Source organism: Porites lutea, chromosome 10 (assembly GCF_958299795.1).
Source record: "Porites lutea chromosome 10, jaPorLute2.1, whole genome shotgun sequence".
Classification (NCBI taxonomy): domain Eukaryota; kingdom Metazoa; phylum Cnidaria; class Anthozoa; order Scleractinia; family Poritidae; genus Porites; species Porites lutea.
The window spans coordinates 22,294,453-22,311,075 of record NC_133210.1 but is presented as its reverse complement, the minus strand read 5'-3'; the positions used below and the strand labels follow the sequence as shown (position 1 = coordinate 22,311,075).

Here is a 16,623-nt window from a genome sequence, read left to right as displayed (position 1 = left end):
GTTGTTTGTTCCGAGCGGCGACTTTATAATCTTGTCGCACGCGAAGCGCGAGCACAGTTTGCTAATCGCGTGTGGTCTTAGCCAGCTGCGAAATTGGAGGCTTCATAAATAAATCTCTCTCTGAATATATGCTTGGTGTCCGCCAATGACGTCATGGAGCATTTTGCGTTTCCAGGCAACATAGACTTGGCTGCCGATGGCCAAAGGCGCATTTTGATGTAAGGCAACGCCGACAACAAGAGACAGAGGAACAGGGGATTGGAATCAGAGGCATTATGATCATTTCACACTGTTGAAAACCCAGATTTCTTAGTTTGCCGGTTTCCCCGCCGATATATAGATCAAAGTCTGCTTCAGCTCTGTATTACGGCCCGAAGAATAATAATTTTCAGGCGAACTGCACCGGGCCATATTTGTTCTTTGTTTGTGTCTTTTTCTAAATCTGGACGCCGAAATAATGCTTAATCTGCTTTTCAATACACTGTTAACAATAAAACCACATAATAAGCAAAAAAGAAGAAGAAGAAAAGAAAGAACAACGTATGGACCTTTAAGACGATATTCGCGGTTGGTGACCCATCCGTTTTGTAACCGCGACCGACAGGGCTTAACTTGAGTTCAGTAACCAAACCGAGTTTCGTGAGGGGTATTGCCAGATACGTATTTCTAGTACAGTGGAACCCCGCCATACGACCACCCCGTTAATACGACCACCCCGTTATTGCGACCACTTTTTTGTGGCCCGAACAAAAGCCCACTCATTTTCTTATCTGAAAACCCCGTTAATCCGACCACCCCGTTATTACGACCAACGACCACCTTTGGGAGTCCTGGGTCGTTATTTTCTTTATAAAATTACCCCGTTAATACGACCAGTCAAAATGCTTGGTGGGGCTGCTGAATGAAAACAGACACAATCTGGAAAACAATAACCCATTACTAGTATTTTATTGAATGTTCTTAGGCAAAAGTGTTACTGGTTAGCATGACATCCGGTAAATTGTTGTGTGCAGTAAAAAGGATGCGTGAATAAACAATACAAAAGATCTGAAAGACTTCACTTTGCAGCATTTCGAGGCTCTAAAAGTTATTTTGCCTTCTTGTTTCTGCCGCCTTCCACTGTGGCTTTTCTCTTCAAGTCCATTTCTTTTTCTTTTCTCCCAGAACTTTGAACTTTGTAATAATTGTGAAAGTGTTGTAAGCAACAATATAGAAAACGGCTCTTCGAGACAAATCACAAGCCCTTTCCTTTCATAACAAGGGCCTGAAAGAAGTCAGTGTTTTTTCGCATTACTCGGTGTCGTTTACTGTTACATTGTTCAGTTGCATTGAATTGCGGTTGTAAGGTTGTTAATTAACTGCAAAAAAGGTTGATTTATAACGGATTAAAGGTATACATGTAGTAGAATGTAGTTTAAAAGCATTTTGCACCATAATTTGACCCTACCCCGTTAATACGACCACCCAGTTAATATGACCAAATTTCCATGGCCCGAAGGTGGTCGTATTAACGGGGTTCCACTGTACTAATTTTTAATTTATGTTGTTCAAGTAAAGTTGAAATAAAGTACAGTCAAACTTCCATGTGCGACCACCTCCCATAGGCAACCGCAACAACTATTTCACCTGACAGTTTTAGAATTTTCTATTGTTTTCAATCTCTGGTCAGTGACCACTTAACATAATGTCTTAACTAAACAGTGAAGTACATACATGTCCATTTTTATAATTTGTAAAAATGGACAAAAAAGAATGGCTGTCATTATTGTCTACATATCTATTACTGACTATTACTTATCACCAAAAATAGTCAAGGAAGCTGGAGATGCATTGCTATCCCTGTTAATGTTCCTTTACAATATGAGTTTGAAAGATGGTTATGTCTTTAGCCAGTGGAAGACTGTGAGAGTCAATCCTGTTTTTAAAAAGGATGACGAGACTGAAATCGGAAATTATCGCCCCATATCTCTCCTCAGTGTTCCGAGCAAAATACTTGAAACCATTGTTGCTGATTCGATCATTCACCATGCGTTTATTGAAATAGATTAATTACAGACAAACAATGGGCTTATAGGAGAGGATATTCTACAGAGCTGTTGCTAGTACATATGACAGAAATTTGGAGGAGTGCCATTGATTCAAATAAAGTTGTTGGTATAGTGCTGGTAGATTTCCAGAAAGCGTTTGACTGTGTCTCCCATAATGTGCTATTATGTAAATTAGAAAATGATTTTGGAATTAATGGAGTGCTACTCGACTGGCTGCGCAGTTACCTTGACAATAGTAAACAATATACTGTCCTAAATGGTATAGCATCAGATCTTAACACTGTTAAATCTGGAATACCGCAGCTAGGGTTCAGTTGTAGGACCGACCTTATTTTCTCTTTACACAAATGATTTACCTGAAGCTATAACCACTGCAACAATCTACATGTATGCTGATGATACTATAACCCTATAATATTGCATTGGCGATTCTTTCGACGCAGTAATTTCTGAACTTAACAAAGCTTTGGAAGAGCTTCTATACTGGTGCAAACACAAACTCCCTTGTGCCTCATCCAAAGAAATGCAAAGCAATGATCCTCCATTGTGGAAGATTCACTGGCCCTGCATTGAAAGAGTTAACGTTGCCCCAGCACACCATCAAATGGGTTACACACTTTCGTCTATTAGGCGTATTGATAGATGATCAACTGAACTGGTCTAAACATGTTAGTGTTGTTAAAAAAGCCTTTGTTGATAAGTTAAACTTGTTAAAATGTAGCAAATTTCTTCCAAAGAATATGTTATTAGACTTGTATTTTAGAGTTATTATGCCGTCGATCGTATATGGTATATCAGTATGGGGAGGCCTCACAAATTAAATAAGGAAGGTTTTAAGGCATTAGAAGCACTGCATTGTAGAGCAGCGAGAATTATCTTTGAGCTTCCTTGGGAGATGTCTTATGCAGATGTTATGAAAAAGGCTAATTGGTCTTCTTTAGCCTTTATGTCTAAAATTAGCTTAGCTAAGCTTATGTATAAAATCCACAATAACCTGACTCCAGATGCTATTGTCAGCTATTATTAAGAACAATGATAACATCAAGCGATATCAACTAAGGAAGAAACTGAAAATTGATGTCCCTCGTTTTAACACCAACTACATGAGGAACTCTGTAGCTCGTAGAGGAGCAATAGTTTGGAACACGTTGGTTCCTCAACTTAATGACGATATAGACAATGTTAAGAAATATGTGATTATGGCAAGACGGTCAAAGGCTCTGCTACACCTAGATTTTGACTGTATCTCCCCTCAAACATTAACCAGAAGGGAGGAAGATTTTAAGTACAATTAGTGCTAATAATTAGTTGATACTAGAGTACCACCTTGTACTTTAGAATTTTAAGCTTTTATCATTTTAGACTTGTAAGTAGTAAGTAGCTATATGATTTTAGCTGGTGTATATCCTATTTATTTTCTAATTCATTAGTTATCTTATTTAATTATTTAGACACCACCCCACAAGCGAAGCGTCGCTTTAAATAATTATCGTTTATAAATAAAGATTATTGATTGATTGAATTGATTGATTGATTGACTGTTTATTAGTTCGATCCATAACTAAAATATTAACCACATTCCCCTTGAGAAAAAGACTCAGACTTCCAGGTTTCTGTTTGAGAAGTTAAGTTTTTGTTCATCAGATGTTTTAGGGACATTTCTGTACAAGAAGTCACTTTCACAAGTAAAATTTTTTAACCATGAATTTATAACGTGCACTATCTAATTAAAAATGAACTGTCACATAGAATAGCTAATGATTTTGCCAATAAAACTACCAGTAATTAGCAGGGGAAAGCAAACTTTCTATATTTTTTTAGAAGAAAAATACCACTCCATTCTAGTTTGCCTAAAAAATTTCACACTTGCAGTCTGACTCCCTTAAGTGACCACCTCTTGTAAGCGACCACCAAGCCTTTGCATTTTGGGTGGTTGCTTACGAGAAGTTCAACTGTATTTTTGCAATGCAATTTTCAATGATTAACCATAATTTTTATAGTGGAGCTCTTGCCCACTTGAAGCACGCACAGCGGAGCACCATGGGTATAAAAATTTAGTTATTTGAGTATGCATCCAAGAAATTTTGGTTTGTCCATATATGTCCATACGTACGTCCACCCCTTTCATGTTAGCGAATGTGAAATGGCACACTTTAATACAAGTTAGGAGTCCACGGCATATTATACTTATCTGTGTAAACCTTGGTATTGGACATCAATGTTATGGTCAATTGACAGTGTTAAAAAGGCTATCCTCTGGCCAGTGTCACATGACTGTATCACAGGCTGAGGTATATAACTCATGGAAACAAGAAACAGAACTATGAATCACAGCTTCATTCCTAAGCACATGGTTTTTTACTACAACGCTACATAGGGGGAATCACTGACATAATAAAAAGTCACGCAACATGTCACATCCTCCCCAATATAAAAAAGAAAAAAATAACCAAAACCAAAACAAAACTAAAACTATTGAGGACCAAACCCGAATTAAATCACAAAAAAAGGAAAATGGCTATTAATTTAATCATGCCTAGTAGCATTAGCTCAATGTCAAACACACGTATACAAAGGTCCAGTGTTCAGGAACACACGTGTTGGCATGCATAACACGAAAAATCTCTGAAGTTTTCAAGAGTCTAATTGGTCAATAGCAATAGCCTCAAGTCGTTAAGAGCAGATACTCAAATGTCAACAGCAGGGTTAAAGTTCAATGTTCAGTGGCAAGTGTTCAAGTCACATCATCCTTGAGATGGCCTGGTCTTTTCACAATTCACCCCGAACAGGTTCTGCATGGTCATTCCAACAAAATCTTGCTCCACTGTGTCGTTGCAGGGCTCGATGTATGGGGCTTCCTCAGTGTCAACTGTTTCCTCCAAATGTGCTCGGTTACCGCAGTATCATTAGAATAACTTGATGCTTTGGATGATTCCTCAAAGGTCACCTTTTGGGGCAGCTTCGTTAGTTTTAAATGGACCCTGTGACGCCTCTAAGAAGAGCCATCTGCTGTCTCTACTTTATATGACCTCTCATCAAGTCTTTCCATGACCACCCCTTTCTTCCATTCCTTTTGCCCCTGAATGAATATGGTTTGATTCTCACAGTGTCTCGAATCCCTCTCTTAAGGTGGGTACAGCTGTAAGTCATGAGTACCAGTATTGAAGAAAGAATGAGCTTGCCTTTTTTGTACAATTCTCTCAGTTTGTCTCTCTCATGGCTTATGTTCAGGTTCCTTGGCTCCAGCAGATTGCCAGTTGTGGGAAGAAGAGTCCTCGTCCTCCTGTTCATGAGTCTCTGAATAAGACTGCTCCCAATGCCTAATGTGATGGAATATTGTGCTCAGCAAGAAACCCCTGGTAGTCTCGTTACCGCAGCAGTCTTGCGGAGGAAACGTTTGGCAGAATTGACAGCTGCATCCACTTTCCCATGCCTTACTATATTTGTAGGGGGATGTTGGTGTGTGTTTGATGTCCCAGCTGGCCCTTGTGAATTTCTGAAATTCTGCTGCAATGAATTGAGGACCATTGTCGCCTACAAGTTGACAGGGACCGCTATGCCTTGCAAAATAAGCCTTTAGTTTCTTGATCACAGCGTCTACTTCTGTGCTGTTTAGTCTGTCCAGCTCCCAATAGCATAAAATAAGACTGCTGAACTTGCTAAAGTCCCACGGGTTGAATAACGGTAGTTTCGAAAATGAAGAACTTCGATAGGTGCTTCTTTTTCAAGATTTGGGTGCTTTGTTTTGTTTATCAACGATCTGCCCTTGTATACAAGTGCTCAATTGGACCTTTACGCAGACGATACGACTGTCACCGCTTTTGCGGATGTGAAAAACTTAGCCACCTTAAGTTCATCACTAAATAAGTCTGTCTCTGAAATTCAATTATGGGCTTCAGCGAATAAGCTCCCATTAAATGAAGACAAGACTAAAGTACACACGATCACTGGGAAAAGATGTGTGGCTAACATAAATGGAACTGACATAGATGTTTTCGTAAACGGAAAACAGCTCAGTAATGTGGATTGTGCTACCTTATTAGGCGTAGAAATTGACAGCAAATTGTCATTTGATGAACATATTGAGAAAGTATGTAAAAAGTTGGCCTCTAGAATCGCAATACTACGTAAGATTCGAGCCTGTCTATACCTCTTAAACAGCGACTTCAGTTTTATAATAGCATTATTCGCCCTGTTATGTCTTACGCTAACGTTGTTTGGGCAAATTGTGATAAAGAGTCGGTTTATAGGGTCTTAAGATTGCAAAAATGTGCGGCACGCATTATTTCTTATGCCGATCGCATGACACCATCAGTTGCTTTGTTTAACAAGGTAGGTTGGATTCTGTTTTATGAGCAACATAAGATAGATAAATGCATAATAATGTATAAGCGAATTAATGGGTATTTGCCAAATTATCTAAATGTACACTTAATTTTGAATAATAAGCGGCACTCCCGCAACACTAGATATTCAAGCATTAATGCTGTTTGTCCTAAATATAGAAGAGAAACAGAGGGAGGACGCTCTTTCGCTGTTTCAGCAACAAGACTGTGGAATAGTACACCAATTGAAATTAGGAAACTAGATTCTGTAGCGTGTTTTAAAAAGAACATGTTTGCCAAGATTTTTAAGGAACAACAATGTTTGCATCATTTTATCATTTAGTAATTTTTTATTTTTATAAAATTCGAATCCTGTTTTATATTAATTGTTTATATATTTTAGCTTACTATATTTATTAGATTGTAAATAGTTGTGTATTTTATGAGGGCCACAAGTTTATTAGCCTTTGGCTATTAAGTGCTACCCTCTTTAAATAAAGGCTTTATTATTATTATTATTATTATTATTATTATTATTATTATTATTCGTACTTCGGTCTTCGTTTTCGAGTGCTTCATTTTCGAAACTACCGTTGAATAACAGCTACTTCCCTACAAGTCATTGACGTGCCACATACTGACTTCTAACAAGGCGCCAGGTTATGACAAGGTGTCTGTCTTAGTAGAAAAGGATTGTCTTTTGAGTACATTTTGCCAACAATAACTAGCATAATGACAACCTCTTATTCACTAGCTCGATTTTTCCATGGTCCCCCTGCTCTCATCTTAAAGATGGGGGTCACGAAGTACCAAATAATAATTGTCCTGTCTCTCTTCTGCCCGTGCTCCCCAAAGCTAGCTGAGAGAAATTTGCCTTGGGTTAATTTAACAACTACTTAACCCAGAAAAACTGTCTCACTGGTCACCAAAGTGGAAACCGGAAGCACCACTTGATGGAAACATATTAGTATAAAGCCATCACATCTTCAGTGCCGTGGATAAAAAGCAAATTACGGCAATGGTGCTTATTGACTTAAGCAAAGCCTTTGACAGCCTATGCCATTCAACCCTTTGTAAATTACAATATTTGGGTGAGTCCAACAAACTTCTTCTATGGTTTGAAAGTTACCTTAAAATACAAACAGACAACAGTGTCTTGTGTTGCAACCTCACTGTCAGAACCACTCGCTATTACACATGGCGTTCTTCAGGGCTCAATTCTCGGTCCAATGCTTTTCAGCCTGTGCATGAACAATTTACCCGATTAGTCATAAAGCTAAGCTTAATAATATTGAATCTTACATTGATGACACTAAGATATATTTTCTTGTTTGCATCAAAAAACATTGATTCATGTCACGCAAAGTTGCTGAGGATATCCATCATGTTGCAGAGTGGTGTTGTGCCATACCACCTTTTGATTAATCCTAACAAAACCAAGATTGTCCTGTTTGGGGTGTAAGGCAACTTCATCTCCAAGTTGCCCAGGGGCTTTTATTAGATTGCGGGTTAATTGTTTTTATTTGAGAGATCATGAGATCATTTATGGTGTAGCACATACAAGTATTCCAGTTGTCTCTGTCTTGAGAAAGCCTCTGGTAAATATCACTCCATGGGTGCAAAAAGTCTTCACAGTAAAATTGTTCAGGTACAATTTATAATTATAGGCTCAAAAACTCAAGTGGTGACATGGGGACTGCAAATGTGAGTGGAGAGTATGAGGTTAATTTTGAAGTTGCAGTTTACAGGTGACAAAGAAAAACTTGACATCTATTTTAATTTATCATAATCCAGACATGCCTGTGAAAAAAACCAAAAAGAAAAAAAGTGGAAAAAAGAGTGCTAAGAAAGGTCTTAAGGGACTTCAGAGTATTGCTGAAGTACTCAAGTCATTGAGGCAGCAGTATGAGACAAAAAGCAAGGACTCTAACAGTTACCCACACCCTGATGTAAAGAAGCTTATCAACCAATATGCAGATAATAACAGTCTCTTAGTCAAGGTCGGTATGTTCTTACTAAAATGATCTAGAGCTGTACAAATATAAACTTTAGATTAAATGCCTGTTTACTCTAAAGCAATAGACCTTGTCACGGTTTTCGACGCCATCTTGACGAGTAAGCAAACGCGTGAGAAATTACAGTGTTTGTATGAGAATCTAATACCGAATAATTTCCGTAGAACGGCTGTCCTAAAAAAAATATGATTTGTAAACTAAAGCTTCACTCCTAAGGATTCTCCTGAAAAAATTTGAGGGCGTTACATGCACTAGAAGACCCAGAACCACTTTTTAAAATTTTCTATACATTTGTCTGTAAGAAAGTCCCGGGAAAATTACAGACAAATATATTGAAAATTTAAAGCAAGCCTCTGGAGAAATTTAAGCACAGGTACACCCCCCAAATTTTTTAGGACAATCCTTTGCTTTGTAGCTTTAGTTTACAACTGATATTTCTTTCAGAACAGCCGTTTTACGGAAATTATTCGACATTAGATTCTCATACAAACACTGTAATTTCTCACCACAGGCAGACCACCCTCTGTTAGTGGGGGCCGTTGTTGATTGAAATCTGAGCAACGATCTTTTGTTATTTATAGAAGAAATACATATGAACAATACAGTGGCTATAATTTGTTCCAAAATGCAGAATTTAAAGCAAATTTTTCAATAAAAGTTTGAAGAAAATGTTAACTGAGTCATGTGTCATGTTTTTTTCGCCATCCCGTGCTGTTTTAAGCGCTGTTTTGCGAGATGAATATTTGACCTCGGCGGTTAGAACTAAAGAAGGAGACAAGGCAGGCAGCAATCAGCCGCCGGCGCGTGACCCAGTCCAATTTAAGCAGGAACTTACGCCAAACTATTTTATTTCTTACCTCGGAAAAACCGGCTCCCAATCGACTAGATATGTATCCATGCCCCATCCGAATGAGAGCTCAATCCTTCCAAAATTTCTCGAGAAAAGCGATCCTGAAGTTACAAGACCAGCTTTCGCAACATGACCGGTGCAAAAAACTCAACCAAAGGCATTTGAGTTATGCGCGTCGATTCAAATCCACCAATCAACGTATCACGACCAAACAAACAGGGATGTTTGTTTGGTCGTGATACGTTGATTGGTGGATTTGAATCGACGCGCATAACTCAAATGCCTTTGGTTGAGTTTTTTGCACCGGTCATGTTGCGAAAGCTGGTCTTGTAACTTCAGGATCGCTTTTCTCGAGAAATTTTGGAAGGATTGAGCTCTCATTCGGATGGGGCATGGATACATATCTAGTCGATTGGGAGCCGGTTTTTCCGAGGTAAGAAATAAAATAGTTTGGCGTCAGTTCCTGCTTAAATTGGACTGGGTCACGCGCCGGCGGCTGATTGCTGCCTGCCTTGTCTCCTTCTTTAGTTCTAACCGCCGAGGTCAAATATTCATCTCGCAAAATAGCGCTTAAAACAGCACGGAATGGCGAAAAAAAAAATGACACATGACTCAGTTAACATTTTCTTCAAACTTTTATTGAAAAATTTGCTTTAAATTCTGCATTTTGGAACAAATTATAGCCACCGTATTGTTCATATGTATTTCTTCTATAAATAACAAAAGATCGTTGCTCAGATTTCAATCAACAACGGCCCCCACTAACAGAGGGTGGTCTGCCTGTGTTCTCACGCGTTTGCCTACTCGTCAAGATGGCGTCGAAAACCGTGACAAGGTCTATTAAATATTATGTTGTTTGTATTAGGTTCTATAGATGCTCATGTCATTGGCTGGTTTATTAGAACAGCTGTGTTTGATATCCACTTAATTGGCATTATTAAAAGTGTCTCCTAGACTGATGATCTAGTGTTAGGGGTTTTCACATGACACACCAAAATTCAAACTATTAGTAACTATGGATTCCTCTGAGGTTTTACAGCACCTAAAAACCTTTATTTACACGAATTTTCGGTTCCAAAGGGTTCTTCGTTTTCCAATAGAAGATGCTTGAATTTCCAGGCTTTTGCATGACACGGCATTTAAAGCTGATGGTGGCTGCAGGGATCTCTTCATCCTCGTACACCCAGTCAGATCAGTCGGTCGGACGGAAGAAAAGGCCCGACGAAAGTTTTCAAGTACAGGCGGAAAATAAAAGCGCCTGGGTACCGACTCTCATCGGACCATTTCCAAACGGTCAAGCGAATGCTGGCTCCTGATTGGGCAGAAAAAATGCTTTGTATTATTGTGCCCAATTGGCGAACAGCATCTCCTGAGTTCTTCTCGTGAGTTCGTACACGACGGCCTATTATCTCGCTACATTTGCCAGGTTCGTTCAACAAGCTTTCCTAATCAGAGACGAAGGAACTACCTATGAGTCGAAAACCGTTTGGATGGTACCAGCAGGAGCAGTTCAGATTGCACTAAGTCGACACTAAGAAAATTCTGTTTCTGATGGATCACAATGTATCGTAAATAATAGGATGTTTAAGATGCAGCGGAGACGAGAAAGTAAAAAAGCAATGGCTTGACAAGGGAAAACAACGACTTTGCACGTGCATCACGCTTTTTTGTACATTTCTTTGCCGTCACTGCACGACTACCACGTGAAAATGCCTAATTTCACGTTTTGTGAAGGACTTAAACAAGCAATGAGAAAATTTTCTTTCTCTTGAACTTGGGTATATGGTTGACAGAAATTCAGCTCCAGAAGGGTTCGCTTGCATTTGACAAAGTATGAAGACTAAAAAAATGTGAATTCACTTTTCATGCCACGTTTTCGTGGCATCTTAAACTCCCTATTAAATATTTACGAAGGCGTGATCGATGAAAGCGTGAATACCTGTTGTGAGGTCAAGCTTGTATTTGTGGAAAAGCGTCTTTAGTTTTCGGGTACACAGTATTTTGAAATGGAGAGTTTATATCAAACTTAAAGTTTCCTGACTGTGTGCATTTCTTTGGTGCATGAGCCAGACAAGCCGTGATCGAGTCAATAGCCATCGTGAACGAACTCACGAAAAGAACTCAGGAGATGCTGTTCGCCGATTGGGCACAATAATACAAAGCATTTTTTGTGCCCAATCAGGAGCCAACATTCGCTTGACCGTTTGGAAATGGTCCGGTGAGAGTCGGTACCCAGGGGCTTTTCCGCCTGTGCTTGAAAACTTTAGTCACGCCTTTTCTCCCGCCCGACTGACCGCGCACTGGGTGTCCGAGGATGGGATCTCTTATGTGGGTTAAAAAAGTAATGTTACTGATTTTTTTGAGATTTTGCTTTCTAAACATTCCTTGTCTTAGAATAAATATTACTTTAGTCTTTATGAGTCCCTCAAGCGATGAATTTATGCATAAGTAGGAAAACTCAAAAAAAGATGTTTCTGTTAGTTTCTGGCGGCCATATTTGTGCTCCTAAAGAGACGCCAACATGATGGCATCTCTATACAATTTAGAATTTTATATTTGGGTAAAACGTTTTTCTGAATATCTCGCATATGAATTATCACATAGTCCTGTTTCTTGGCAAGGCTTTTTGAATATTTATCTTCTTTTATTTCCCAGAATTTCTGGACTTTCTGTATCGACTGGTTTGCATTTTTGTTTTTGATGGCCACGTGACAGTGAAAACACAGAATACAGAATGGGCATTTTCATGATGATGGCAATTGACTACAACCACTACACTGACTACATTTTGAATGAATAATAAGGATTATTAAGCTACTAACTCATACAACAATACTATTTCCCAAATTGTATTAATGTTTTTTATTTTGACAGTTCATTCTAACTCCTGGACCATCAGATGAATTGCCAGTAAAAGTACCCCCTCTACTGACAGCAATAAGGAGTACACGTTATGTACACGTAAAGGAACTCTACATATGGGATATACCCATGAAACATGAAGACATTTCCACGTTGGTTGGTAGTAAATACGTAGGCTGCTTTTTTTATATCAATTTTTAAGGTGACTCGACCCAGTTTTTTTGGGCGGTACCATCCTACTTTGAAGCTCTCTGGTATCCCCACCTTTACTTTTATCGTAAGTATAACACATAGAATGGATTATATATAGATCAATCTACAATGTAACATAAAATTTTTGGCGATCGGAGTAAATGTCACGTGGTTTAAATGCCACGCCCCTTTGAGGTCTGAGTCGAAAATCTGCTGTTGCCGGCATTTTTTCGTGAAAATCTCTCGGCTACACATAGTGCGCATTAGTGCCTTGTGCTGAACAGAGTTTCACCAAAATCGCAAAGACCCAATTCGAGAAATTCAGCGGTTTCCCAAACTTGAGTAAACATTGAAAATTTTTAGCGTTTTGGCTGAGTTTGTGCTTTGGGAGTTGTCTATTGTTTCTAGTCTGTCATGATACAGCATTCTTGTTCAGCACGCGTGCAATGACCGCGCTGTATAATGACAGACTAGAAACAATAGACAACTCCCAAAGCACAAACTCAGCCAAAACGCTAAAAATTTTCAATGTTTACTCAAGTTTGGGCTTATAGAAGATAGTGTCACAGTTTTTCAATGACCATGAAATTCAGAGTCCGGGTAGTTAGTTAATCAATTGTGGCCCTGAAAAAATTTGAAGGAAAAAAAACTACGAATTTTTAAGAAAATGCTTTTTTCGTGAGATTGACTCTTAAACGCTGACAAACGTCAACAAATTGCGAAAACTATAATTTCTATATGTTTGCTTTGCTCGAAATCGCGCGCATTTACAAGGCCCTAAATTGTTTTGCGGACTTGCAAGGACCCATCTGTTATAAGGATGCCCAAAATACAGAGATGAATCTCATAGTTTATTAGATATAATCCGTGTAAAGTTTGCTTATCATTTTCACATAAATTATGACCTAAATTTGGAAACCGCTGAATTTCTCGAATTGGGTCTTTGCGATTTTGGTGAAACTCTGTTCAGCGCAAGGCACTAATGCGCACTATGTGTAGCCGAGAGATTTTCACGAAAAAATGCCGGCAACAGCAGATTTTCGACTCAGACTTCAAGGGGCGTGGCACGTGACATTTACTCCGATCGCCAAAAATTCTATGTTATATTGTAGATTGATCTATATGTTATCCCTTCTATGTGTTAGACTTACGATAAAAGTAAAGGTGGGGATACCAGAGAGCTTCAAAGTAGGATGGTACCCCCCCCAAAAAAAACTGGGTCGAGTCACCTTAAGTTGTAGCTGACATTTAGCTATCTTGTTATCTTTCCTGTTTTTAAATTACCAGTAGTGCACTTAATTAACCCTCAATGAGTGATCAGGATCTGAAACGAAACGAAACAAAATATATGGGGGAGAGAGAAACCATGTTTAATATCCTAAACACAGTTCAAGACAACATTTAAAATGTGTTTGGAAGTAATAGTTAACGAATAATGACGTATTTTTACCTGTTTCGCAAACTAGTAGTAATTTCACTAGAATTGCTATTTTGCGAAATGGCTTTTTTTCACCTCCATTTAGCAAATATGTGTCTTCCTCTGAAAGAAATTGTGTCCACCAATAAAATGATTAATATTTCAAAGAATCTGGGCACCTCTCATTTAATAGACCGTACTAGAACTCATTTCATAAAGTAGTAATTTTGCCAGAATTACTATTTTGCGAAATGGCGGTTTTTCACCTTCATTTAGCAAATATATCCTTTTTCGTCAGAAACAAATTGTGTCCACCAATAAAATAATTAATATTTCGAAGAAACTGGGCACCTCTCATTTTATAGATCGTACTAGAACACATTTCGCAAAGTAGTAATTTCGCTAGAATTACTATTTTGCGAAATGTGGTTTTTTTACCTTTATTTAGCAAAATGTCGGAAACAAATTGTGTCCACCAAATGTATTATTCAGACACTTTTGGTTCGCAGTGAAGTTTAGTTTTTTCCGGCGGGTCATAAAAAATATATATTTGTAAACATAAATATGATCAATTCCCCACGAAAGATCTGGCAATTTCTCTTTTAGAACTGAATCGTATTTAAAGTCATTTCATAATGCAGTAATTTTACAAGAAATTATAACTATTGTACGAAGTTAGCAATTTTCACCTTTGCCGAAACAGGGCGTTCGTTGTCGTGTCATAAAGTGATTAAAAATAAAACAATGTACATTTGCATCTACCACTTATCTACGCTATAACCCCAAACAAAATTAATGCTAACGCCTTATTGAAATTTACAAAGTTCATCATCATTTAAGTCGTTCCATTAAGAGCTAATACATCATTGTTGGAGTGAGCTAAAAAGCTTAAGGCTGTTGGTGAGGTCACTGCGTACTGGCAATGCGTGCAGTTTTCAAGATATGTGGAAGTAGAAGCCAGCCAGGCCTACAACTAGTCGAAAAGCTGGTTAGGCCCCTGATTGCTTGCTGATCATGGTCGTGAGCTTTTTTTGCATGTCTGATCCACAACATTTGTCCTGCATTCACACGTTTCTCTATTAAAGTTTTGCTCAAATGAATTTTCAAGAATGCGAAAGGCCGTCTCCTATACATGTAGGTTTTGTTGCGCGGATTAAAGATGGCCTAAAAAAATGTAACTTGCAATGACATTGGGCCTTTTAACGATCAGGAGATGAACGCTCTATAGTTTCATAGGCCCCTCGTTATACCTTGTTCCTTATTCCAAGTAAATTTTCGCAACAACAACAGCAACGACAATAAGTTTCATATAAGCTTGTGATATGGCGGTGAGGTGAGGCACGCATATTTGTATTTCCTAGGTTATTTATTTTCTTTACAAGATTTATGTCAGTACAATAATTCCGTGCAGTAAACGAAAAATGGCGCGCATAATAAGATTATTATCGAAATAGTAAATGCTGCCGATAAAATCAAGGGGAATTAGTCTATCCTCCCAAAAGGGTAACTGGTTTGATAAAAATAACATCCTACTATACGTACCGCATAATACATTCAAAATTAGTTAGTTGAGTTTGGCTAACTTTTTGGAATACTTTAATCTTTAATCAAATTACAAAGAACGGGGACTTGAGGACCATTATTTTAATCCTTAACAAATTATAAATTTCTTTCGATACTTTTTGATAACGCATAATTTATTACAAGCGGCAGGGTGATCAAACCCAAAATTTGTAGGCCCGGGCCTACAGGTCTCAGTATGGGTTGGCTACGCTCCTGGCAGTTTTGCTGGCAATGACCCTTCATGAAAAGACGCCAGAAATGAAACGAACGTTTTTGTTCTCTTGAAACCCAAAACAATTGGTTACTTTAAGATTAACCACAAATTTGCATATTTTTTGTTTGCATAATTTGTTCACTGATGCGTGACTTGGCACTTGCACTTTCCACTATCCCGTGAACTTGAAACTTGGCTTGGAAAACCGACTCCCACACAAACCTTCTGCAGAAAAATGATCTTCTGAATGCACTACTTTTGAATCAGAAGCAAACTGATAAAAGCTATCAAATTTTTATCCCCTTTAAAAATATAAATATCTCCCCTGTCAGCTGCTAAGAAACCCTCCGGCGGAAATTTTTTTTGGCGGCAAATTGCGGAATGAAGCGCTTTCAGTGGCGGCTTTTCGCGTTGTTGACGTTGTTGCTTAGTGTGTCCATTGAGAACTTTGGTTTCACGGTTTCAACGCCTTTTTTTTCTTGAAAATGTGTGTCTAAATTGTAAAATGTCTAAAATGCATGTTAATCATTCACGTGTTGCGGTGGACTCAGAAAAGTTCTACAGTGTGGCCTCGCCGAGAATAAAACAGCAAAACTACTTGAAGACATCAGCAGTGAATACTGCGTTGAACTCAAAGCGTTATAGAACCTCGAGTATTTCGAATTAAAACATTTATCCGACGACAGCCTTGGACAAAAATCTGCTACCAACAGATTAGCCAAGCAATCTTGAAGCTGAAGAATTACAGTCGAAAAAAGCAGCAAGTAGCGGGAACTGTCTGTATAATTCTGCTTCGATTATCCTTAACGGAAATGAACATCTATCCCACTATTAATGCTTCTAATTGCAGTTGAATGGCATAAGAATGTACCATTCTATGCATCACACCCAAACTTACCTGAAGCTGCAAGCGACTGTGGTGTTCCAGAGATTAGCTTGTTTATCCAGTGTTTGTCTGAGAGTGGGCTTAAAGTATTTGAAAACACGAAGGATCGTATCAAGGTTGTAGAAGGTGAAGCTATTGCTGGATGCTGCGGCAAGAAATGGCCCATAATGATGCACATAATGGCTCTTTCGACTGTTATTGGCAGGCCAATATTCTCTCTTTATCCCGAATGCAACACAAATACTCGTGCC

The 16,623-nt window shown here is 38.5% G+C and overlaps 1 protein-coding gene and 1 pseudogene across 1 annotated transcript in view; both read left to right on the top strand.

The window, feature by feature from the left end:
• The window catches only part of LOC140951304 (uncharacterized), a 52,545-nt gene that overhangs the window by 3,633 nt on the left and 32,289 nt on the right, over positions 1 to 16,623 (top strand). The window contains exons 3-4 of the mRNA XM_073400556.1: positions 8,168 to 8,373; positions 12,113 to 12,256. Of these exons, the coding sequence (XP_073256657.1) occupies positions 8,170 to 8,373; positions 12,113 to 12,256 (348 nt within the window). The 5' untranslated portion in view covers positions 8,168 to 8,169. The remainder of the gene's footprint in view (positions 1 to 8,167; positions 8,374 to 12,112; positions 12,257 to 16,623) is intronic.
• Positions 3,053 to 6,716, top strand: LOC140949664 (uncharacterized; annotated as a pseudogene).